The sequence below is a fragment of the Sphaerodactylus townsendi genome, linkage group LG02, assembly GCF_021028975.2.
Source record: "Sphaerodactylus townsendi isolate TG3544 linkage group LG02, MPM_Stown_v2.3, whole genome shotgun sequence".
NCBI lineage: Eukaryota > Metazoa > Chordata > Lepidosauria > Squamata > Sphaerodactylidae > Sphaerodactylus > Sphaerodactylus townsendi.
In genome coordinates, this window is record NC_059426.1 from 119,222,166 (window position 1) to 119,232,878 (window position 10,713).

Here is a 10,713-nt window from a genome sequence, read left to right on the forward strand (position 1 = left end):
AGTAGAGCAGACGACCCTTACATGCCTAATGTTCAAACAGGACAGAATGACTTATCTTCTCCAGACAGCACACGAGACATCTAAGCACACTCGGATAATCAGGAAGTAGTTTACTTTTTATACAATTATGAATTAGAGATGCAGATAATCAATCCAGGGTAAAAAAATCTGGATTCTATAAAGCATTAAATCAGCAGTGTGAATCATACCATAAACACTTCAAACATCTGCATTGTTTCCCAATCCCAACATTAAGAATAGGGTAGTCAAAATCAGAATACAATCTCACCTCCAGGGCTTCCCTTCTTTTCTGGGTCAGAGCCCCCAAGTTATCCCACTGGTCACATATTTTCTGGCATCTGGCATTGACACTTGGTGAATCGTAATAATCCAGCTCACTAACAAAAAACAAATTAACACAAAGTTTATCTAACTTGTTGCTTAAAGAAGATCCCTTGATAACAAGGGGTGGGTGTAAACAGACAGATCAGAGCAATGAATCACGTACTATCAGACTCCTTAGTGGATGGTATTTTGAGCCTACAAGAGCCATTATTAATTACTTTATCTGTTTCTCATGGAATGTTAGCAATTCTCCCCTCAACTCAGAGTTTAGGAATTACAGCTTTAAAATGGGAGAACAATGTATTTAGTTCAAATGTTTTTCTAAAAACAAATAGTTGAAGGCATGCTGCCCATTTGAATTCTTTGGGGTTTGTGTGCATATAAAAGAATAAAGATTCAGGTCAAAATATACCCATGAATTTAACTCTCTGGGTGATGAACAGCTGATGATTAGCAAAACCTATGCTTCTTACCCGTATTAGCCTTGCAGAGAAAACACAAAGGAATGCAGTCTTCATGCACCAGTTGTATAACCATTACCATGTTTTTGTCAAACTATCACAGAGATGAGATCCTCTTTTGTCAGTTCACATCTCTCTGTGGTCAATGAGTACATAGAGTTTTATTCTAATTAAAGGTGCTTCTTTCAACTCAAGTAAATAAAAAAGCAGATATGGCTGTGAACTGGACTGGAAGAGATAGCTAATTGGCTTTTTATAACTCTACTGACGAGCTAATGTGCCAACGGAGAAGCCCATGTACTACATGAGAGTCGTACTTGAGCTCTTGGGCAATAGCAGCAATCTGTTCCACACGGTCCTGGTGAGCAGCAAGGTCACTTTCAAACGCCTCATGCTTCTTTAAGAGGGCTTTGATCTCTGACAGGGTTGCTGTTTCATAATCCTTCTGCTGCAACATCGCTTCTTTGCCTACAGGGGCAGAAGAACACAGGCCAGTGAGAGAAAGGTCTAAGAGTGGCCAATCCTTCCCATTGCAACAGATATTTCTACAGTCAGCCCCTATTACTTGTAACAAGCAAGTTCCTTAAAAAAAGAAAAGAAAAATAGATTGAAGCTCAACATATCTCTCTTGCTGATTTTCACATAGCCGATTAGAATGGTTTAGAATAACTCCCAGTTCAGTCTAAATATACCTTCCCAATTTAAACACCTTGTAGCACCTTAAAGACAAATAGGTTTATTTGCAGTATAAACCTTTTTGGGCTGGAGCCCACTTCATGACATGCATGAAATGAAACCGTGATATACACACACCATACATCTATAAAGAGCAGCAGTGGCATAGGAGGTTAAGAGCTCGTGTATCTAATCTGGAGGAACTGGGTTTGATTCTCCGCTCTGCCGCCTGAGCTGTGGAGGCTTATCTGGGGAATTCAGATTAGCTTGTACACTCTCATACACGCCAGCTGGGCAACCTTGGGCTAGTCACAGATTCTCGGAGCTCTGTCAGCCCCACCTACCTCACAGGGTGTTTGTTGTGAGGGGGGAAGGGCAAGGAGATTGTAAGCCCCTTTGAGTCTCCTACAGGAGAGAAAGGGGGGATATAAATCCAAACTCCTCTTCTTCTATATATATAGAGGAAAAAATGAATAGGGTGGGCTAAAGACCATCAAATACACAGCCTGTGACCTTTGTATGAGGTTAAGAGCTCGTGTATCTAATCTGGAGGAACCGGGTTTGATTCCCAGCTCTGCCGCCTGAGCTGTGGAGGCTTATCTGGGGAATTCAGATTAGCCTGTACACTCCCACACACGCCAGCTGGGTGACCTTGGGCTAGTCACAGCTTCTCGGAGCTCTCTCAGCCCCACCTACCTCACAGGGTGTTTGTTGTGAGAGGGAAGGGAAAGGAGATTGTAAGCCTCTTTGAGTCTCCTGCAGGAGAGAAAGGGGGGATATAAATCCAAACTCCTCTTCCTCCTCCTCCTCTTCTTCTTCGGCCAGTCACAGTTTTCTCAGAACTCTCTCAGCCTATGCAGAGGCAGGCACTCTGAACATCTCTTGCCTTGAAATTCCTATGAGGTTACCATACATCAGCTGTGACTTGATGGCACTTTCCACCACCATAGTCTGTGACTTTTCTATGCAAGTAAGCCCAGGGTTCATTCACAACCATTGTAATTGGTGATTGCCCAGTCTCTGTAAGTATTGCAATTTAACTCCTGTAATGGGTGAGAAAGGCCTTTTCTCTGTTTAATCCCTGCTATGACCATTACATTCTAATTCAGCAATTCCATATGGCTCACTCCTTGGGATCTGATCAAAAGAACAACCAGGACATTTGAGGCCGACTCTGCAACCCACATCTGCTTCCAAGCAGGTTACAAAGACATGCTTCAGCTGGAGTCAAAGGCATTGATCAGTAAGGAAAATGGTTATTCACATTAAAATATACATGAAAAATATACATGAACTTTTACATGTTTTGCATGTGATGTTGTTTTTATTCTCTTTACACTGATGTACTCAATCAGAAATCACACACCTGTGCACAATTTTACATATGCAAAAAAAACAAGGAATGTAGCAATGGGCACAGAAGACAACTTCCTGAGAATCTTAGTTTGTTTTTCAAAAAAGCAACTTTCTGACTCTCATGATTGCAAAGATGGTTTTAAAACTGTAGGTAATAGAATGGAATCTCTGAAACTTGGGTGAACTGAAGAATACATTCAGAGTCCCATAATTGGGCTTCCATAAGACATGTCACCCTTGACCTTCCCTATGTCTACTGGAAATAAAAGACCCCCCCCCCCCCCCGCCCCATACATGATACTATAAAACTCTGCCAACGAGACTCTTCAAGATCTGTATTACCTTCTGTCCATGATTCATGAATGCAAGCCTTCTGCCGGAACTTCTCAGCCAGATGATCCAGCCGCTCTAATCTTCGGATGTCATTCAAAAGCCACTCTTCATACCCCTTCTCAGCCTGTTCTAGTCCACACCATGCATTATTTATATCCTGCAGTGATCAAAGCAAAAGTACAATATTTTGATGAAAGGGATGGATCAAAGCAAAATACAGGAAATGCTGTTAACACTGTCATTGCATATTTTGCCCAAGCAGGCCATTAGCTTGTAAGTAGCCTGAACTGGAACAGAAAATAGTATCATAGTGGTAAGAACAATGAAGGCTAATTTCAAGTAAGCAGAGAATCTGATCAAATGGCATCTGTGTGGCCGGGGACGTAGGGGTAGATTTTTTATGGGGTGAGTTCAGGGGAAGGGGCCCGGCCCCCACCCGCCCCAGGGGCGTGGCCATGCCACCACAAGCCCCACCCCCAGCCTCAGTGCTTATAAAAGCAGCTCTCCGTGGCTAGGGACAGCAGACTCCACTGCCCGCCCCGCCCACCCACCAGCTGGGCTCCCAGCTGGCAGGCCCTTCTGCCCTCCCCTCCAGGCAGAGGCATAGCTAGGAAAAATGGAGCACGGTGCAAAATCTGAGTTTTGCACCGCCCCCCCCCCCCCATGGGTGGCCGCTGAGATGCTGGAATCCACCCCCAAACAGCATCATTTTCAATGGTGTTTAAACTAGGGAGCCCAGATTCTCCTTTTAAATCCACCTTAAAGGGAGAATCTGGGGTCCCCAGTTAAAACAACATTGAAAGTAATGCTGTTTGGGGGTGGATTATCCCCCACCCGTAAACAGCATCACTTTCAGTGTTTAAACTGGGGACCTCAGATTCTCCCTTTAAATCCATGCCTAAGGGGGTGGATTTAAAAGGAGAATCTGGGGAAATTTGGGAGGTGCCTGCTGTCAGGGGTGCAATTGTTAAGCTAGCAGCACCAAACTTTCAGGGTATCTTTAGGAAACTCTCCTGATGATGCCACCCAGGTGTGGTGAAGTTTAGTTCAGGGGCCCCAAAGTTATGGACCCTCAAAGGTGTAGCCCCATCTCCTATTAGCTCCCATTTGAAACAATGGGGGATGGGGGGATCCCTTTGGGAATACATAACTTTGGACCCACTGAACCAAACCTCACCAAACTTGGGTGGTATCATCAGGAGAGTCTCTCAAAAAATCCCTGACATTTTGGTGCTGCTAGCCTAAAAACTGCACCCCCTGCAGGCCAAAAACCGAAAAACACTTTAAAAATACAAAAAACCCACAAACGGGGGCGGAGCTTCCGGTATGTAATGTGAGGGCCGTTTAAACCCGGGAACACCCCCCCCCCCCTTACCTATGTCCTTGTGTGTGGCATCTGCTTTATACTCAAGGACACTGGCAGCCCAAAAGAAAAAACCTACAAGCTATTTACAAGCAGTATGAGCTACAAAATGCTTCTCCTTATCTCCTGTTTGTGACCAAAGTCTGCAGTGCAGGATATGGCCGGAAAATGTACAAAGACCATGGATGAATTTACACACCTTAGTAAAATGGCAGGCTCATATTAGTGGAAAACCCACAGTACTAGTTCATCCATATCCGTGGGACAGCATCCTCAGGGAGTTAAAAGTAAGACAAAGGTCAATTCCTTGGCAAGGACAAGGTCCAGGAATCAGAAAACCTGGTGTTCCAACATGGCCTGAAGACTAATAAGGAATTCAATGCCCCTGAGGAATTTCTCCTAGACCCCAACCTCCTTAACGAAGATCAGTCTTCAGATAAAGGAGTCGTGCATTCCTGTAAGGTATATCTCCTGCTGCCTCTGGAACTGGCCATGTGGTCAATGGATATAGTCTATGTGAACTGTAGTTTGCAGTGAGGCAGTCCACCAAGACCTGATAGTGTATGATGCCATAGGGATGGAAATACTAGCTAGGAGGGATATGCCTGGAAAGCATTTGTTCTTTGCTAAATACTTAAGATATTCATAGCTCATGAGCCAAATACACTCACGGAAACCATTTTCCCTTCTGAAGGCATAAAGGCTGGCCTGTTGCTCAGTCGCAGCTTTGTCTGCAATGTGTTGAAGTTGATCTCAAGCTGGCACTTTTCTTGGACTTTGGGAGGCTTGTGAAGACGACGGTAATCTCGGAAGTCCTCCAGTTTCTGCTGCATGGCATGCATGGTGTTCTCTGGTGCCCGATTCTCTAACCAAGGTATGGTGCGGCGGATCCACTCCAGCAACTAGGAATTGAAGAGAAGAGTAGAAACATAGTAAATCTAGCACAGCTTGGTTGGCATTTAGTACAGACAGAGCTTAGATTTTTGTTAGAATGGACAAAATTTAGATTTTTGCTAGGGTCGTTTGTGCTTTAAAGTCTTGTGAGAAACTTTTTCTAATAGTCCACATCTTTACACTTTACACTGAAAAGGACTTTCAGAACTGTTGTCCCAAACGGCAGGGCTGGTTCTTCAGCCAAACAATGCTTAGCTACACAGTGAGGAAGATGCCCACATTTTCATGCAGCCTTGTTAAGAAATTGAAAGCAGGAATACCTACATCACTGGCCAACTTCTCATATTCTTCCATTAGCTGCTCATTCTCTTGATTAACGGCCAGCACCTTGCAGATCCGATTGGCCGCTGTTTCCGCCTATCAAAAATAAAGGCAGAAAGAAAAATATATCAGAACCACCACTATTATTCAACAAAATGTTTCGTTTAGCCTCTCGTTACTTGCCTATTGAAAAAGGTTGCTCCTACTCTGGTCTAAAAAGCTTATCTCCACATTATGTAGATTTTCAGGTGATTTGCTATCCTTTTTCAGGAAGACAGACTCATTTTGAAGTTTTTGATCTGCCAATATGCTGTGTGAATGGGTTTCTCTCTCCCTCATTGAGTGTGTGTATGAGTCCACAGAACGCACTGAGGCATATAGCCATGTGCTCCAAACCCTGGTAACTACTGCACTGTAGAATGGATATGAAGAAACAAACATCCTGTAAGTGGTTATGGGTACATCCAAATTTGCTCTGATACTGATAATCTGCTAGAAAATAATCTGCTGACAAATTTGGCTCCAAACAATTAAGGATTCCTATTTTGTTTGAAGCAGTTTATCCACTTTAGCACTTGAGTGGTGCCAAGGGCACAGCCTACACCAAAAGTAACCCGTCCATGAAGAAAGCACAAAGCAGCTTATTCCTTTTTGACATCTTCTCTGTTCCACCGATATACATACAAAGGGGCTTTGGCTTTATTTTGGCCAACTTGAGGTATTAGATTATTGGATGAAATGTTTATTGCTCTTAACTCTAAGAAAGTGCTCCCTATTATAAATGTTGGATTTCTTTTTAAAGACAGAGTCCAGAGACTGCACAGATTCAAGACTATATCTTAAATACTCCTACTTGTAAATTTCGTTGTGCGTGCACAATGACAATAAAATGCTTATGCTTACTTCATTTGACTGTGTTGGCAAACTACCCCTTTGAGGCACTTCACTACTTTGAATATTGTTTTTAAAATTTCCCAGTTCAGCCTCAAAAGACAATTTGAGAGGGGAAAAAAAAGAGAGTAACTACAGCAATTGTCCAAAGGTAGTTGAAACAGCACTAAGTTCAGCCATGAAGCACAGTGCGCAGGGCCCTTACGAACCGGTAATGTTCATCAGTACAAAAAAAAAGAAGAGAGCAGTCCCTTAACAGTCAGTCATCTTCCCCCACTTGTTCATCTAAACAACAATGTATAATAACTGAATGATATTAGTAATTCTCAAAGAAAAAAGCTTCATTTTGTTTTTAAAAATCTTCAATGGTAAGCTCTCAGACATTGCTTTCTACTTTTTCGTATGCTTAACTCATGCTAGCATATGCAAAAAGTTATATTGGTCCAAAATATTTGAAGGATCCCTTCGTGCTCTTTTTTCAGTCACAGGATGCAGGATACACAGGGCATAAAACTGAGCATTCTCATGAGCTACCTTGGTACCAGACAGTTCTTCTCCTTGGAATCAAAGTCCAAATGTTGTCTTCTTCTTTTTTTTTAAACTCTGGCCGGTCTTATTTAGATACACTGGCAGACAGTTGAATTTACTGAACAGTTTTAACTGGATATTTTAGATCTATTTTTTAATAAAATTCTTTGACTGCTGTATCCTTAGGGAAAAAGCAGACACACCAAATCCACAGGAAAGTTTAAAAAAACCCCATTAGTCCCATTTGGCACAAAGCTTTTGGCCCACAGAAATCACATTCACAAAATGGCAACATGTTCATTTTGTCCAAGTATGTGTGCACTCAGTGCTTAAAATTCTCAAAATGCTATGCCAAGGAAAGATTGGCTGAAACTTCAACCAACTATGCCAATTAAATTAATATAAAGTTTATTTTGCATATTTTATGCTGTTTTTGGCTAGCCCTGCAGTGCCATCTTCTGACCACTAGAACATTTATCTCACTTCTGGCTTCTCAAATGCATGGCCTTTTCCTTTCAAGTCTGTTTTGATAGCAATAGGAACTGGAAATCTTTTTTAAAATTAAACCTAGGGCCCCAGGATGTTCAATTTAGCACTTATTACAAAAAAAAATCTTTTGTACGTCTTGCACAGTCTTATGGAACAGCAGCAGCACTGCTTCTATCTAACTGATTTTCCTTCATGGGAAAGGGAATGTAACCCTTTCAAGGATACACAGACAGGCAGTTTAATTCACAGAAATTTAGAGAGCAAGGTATTTTACTCAGGTATTCTCTTCTCGAGGAGGTAGCAGCCCAGGCAATAAACCAGTCTCTTCTGGTGTCACAGTTTTCCCATGGAAGAGTCTAACTTCCTATGCCAATAGTGTAGCCTCAATTACTTGCTGATTAATATGTTATTTTATGCCTGAATAAAGCAGGGGGGAAAGATTTGTGATTAAACCGCTAATTAATTAAATAGATTAGCCAGTTTGTTCTGCTACTGGGCTACTTATCCATTCTGCCAGTTGCTTTTCTTTTAAAAAATGCAAGTACAGAAAAGTCATGACATCTCTGAACTACTAGCTCAATTGTCCAGTAGTGTTATTGTCTAGTATAGTTACACATTCACCCAGTATGGGCAGACAGTATCTTCCCTGTGAAGTGTTCCTGACCAACAGATGAGAATCTACTCATACAAGCTAATCTAGATAGTTGGTCAGTAGGTTTTACCAGTATTGTTTGTCATCATTTTGTCTCAACAGCTGCTTGAAGAAGAGTAGCAAAGGTATAGATACTTCCCTAGTGTTCTAGACCAGCCTAAAGTGAGTATATAATGTGGACATATATCTTTTTACCGCCAAAGATTCTTGATAAATAAGTCTTGATAAATCTTGGAGCACCAGTTGCCAAACTTGATCAAAAGGCGAGCCAAACATAACCAAAAATCAATTTTCACAGTATATTAAAAACATTTTATTAAACCCAGCTATTAATTAAAAAAAGAAACACTCATGCAGTTTAGTGTTATGAAAGTTAGAAGCAGTTAGGCAAGGGAAAGCAAACCAACCAAAGTATGTATATGTGTGGAAACACAAAGACACACACACACAAAAATCATATGAAGGAAAAGCAGCCAGTCACATACATGTCATGGCAGGCTGGGACCCCTGTACCTTTAAAGACTCAGTATAAGAGAATGAAAGAAGCAGAAAGTTGATCATGTGACTTCCCCTTCAGGGCTGGTAGCAGTAATGAGAAATCTGAATGAGAAATGGAGTGACATCACAATAAGTCATCTTGTCAAGAAAGACTGCAGAGCTTGAAAAGACACCTTGTGTTCCTGAGCCTTGACGGAAATGCATGCTTTCTAATCACTCTACACAAGCACTAGATTTGGAGCCTGCATCTCTCAACAGCTGACTAATAGAAGATGGACACTGGGAGACTTTCAAAGGGAAAGGAGCTATGCCTGTTCTCAAGGCCAGGGATGTATTGCTAAATTGGCCAGCTAAGAACATAATCCACTATCATACTCCATTTCCAAAATCCTTTCCACAGGTAGTACAATGTTTGTTGTCCTAATATTTACTCCAACAATTTGGCATAGCTGCTAAATGTTTCATATTGAACACTGGGTTTACTCTGATAAACCATGAAGAGAGCAGATCTCTCCCTATTCCTCCACCCTGTTGCCATGTAGGGTTGGGGAGCACCTGGGAACAGAGTGGGATGCAGCATGGAGAGCTGCAACAAGAGACGGGAATTGGCAGAATTCCCTCTCCCTCCTGCCAAGTTCTGTGCAAGTAAGATAAATGTTTTCTCCTAATTGCTCCTCAAGTTGCAATTCCTTTTGCTATTTGTCACAGTGTTCCCCAGGAGTCATTCTACCTCCAGAAGAAAGCCAGGATGGTGTAGTGGCTAAGAGCAAGTGGAGTCTAATCTGGAGAATCAGTTTGATTATCCACTCCTCCACCTGAGTGGCAGACTTTTATTGGGTGAACTGCATTTGTTTCCCTGCTCCTACACACGAAGCCTGTTGGGTGATCTTGGGCCAGTCATAGTTCTGTCAGAACTCTCTCAGCCCCACCTACCTCACAAGGTGTCTCTTGCTGAAAAAGGAAAGAAAAAAGTTTGTACGCCCATTTGAGTCTCCTTACAAGACAGAAACAGGGAGGAGGGGATATCAATCCAAAAACTTCTTCCTCTTTATGGGAAAAGTGACCCATTCCATGAACTCCTCCCGTTCACAGTACAAAGTATCTAACAGCAGTGTTCGTAGAAATCAGTTTTTTAATAGCACTTATGTAAATAGCACTGGCTATAAAGAGGCCTCAACATTTTTTTTTTGGTGTGGAATTTGGAATTTCAACAATCAAATTAAGATATCTGCTCAAGAAAATGAATACTCAAATTGATTTTTTAAGGAATTGGTCATCACTGGTGAGTTACAATTTGCAGTAATCATACAAGGTTTTCTAACAAACACAATTTGTCCCAATAGTCCATTCTACTAAAAAAAATAATAACCCTGAGAATCTATTCTGCAAAGAGATTAATAAATTGAATCTACCAATTAATATAGAATTCTGAGTTGTGAACTTGATGAATTCAGCACTGGGGTCGTTTGTTATACAATGGGCCCCAAATAGAACTGAACAAACACTGGTGAATCTCATTTGAGAGTATTACATGCTGGGCTCCTGTAGACTTCGACGCTAAAAGCAATATTACCTATATTATGCAAATTTAGAGAAACAGTTTGAATAACTATGTAAACTGGTGGTGTGAAAGCATGAAGTCTGCATGCCCCCTGCAGAAAAGGTTCACATTCTGGAATTTCTACAGACATTTTCTCAGGTATAAAAGTAACAGCTAAGCGTGTTCTAAAAACACACTGAGAGGAGGTGACATCCTCTAGTATTCTAAAAGACATTGCTTTTAATCAGAACCTTTTAAAAAAAGAAGCCTAATTCATATTTTACACAAAGTTGCATGGGGAAGCTGTTTTCCTAGCAGTTAACATGGCATCATGGTAATGTGTAAAACTAGGGTCTAACACCAAAGT

General features: G+C 41.6%; 1 protein-coding gene across 6 annotated transcripts in view; it reads right to left on the bottom strand.

Annotated features, from left to right (window-relative positions):
• Positions 1–10,713, bottom strand: part of ACTN1 (actinin alpha 1) — a 98,788-nt gene that overhangs the window by 11,629 nt on the left and 76,446 nt on the right. For all 6 annotated transcript variants that reach the window (XM_048484119.1, XM_048484117.1, XM_048484118.1 and 3 more), the window contains 5 exons: positions 5,752–5,844; positions 5,205–5,435; positions 3,180–3,327; positions 1,124–1,274; positions 290–398 (listed from right to left, as the gene is read on the bottom strand). In XM_048484119.1, the coding sequence (XP_048340076.1) occupies positions 290–398; positions 1,124–1,274; positions 3,180–3,327; positions 5,205–5,435; positions 5,752–5,844 (732 nt within the window). The remainder of the gene's footprint in view (positions 1–289; positions 399–1,123; positions 1,275–3,179; positions 3,328–5,204; positions 5,436–5,751; positions 5,845–10,713) is intronic.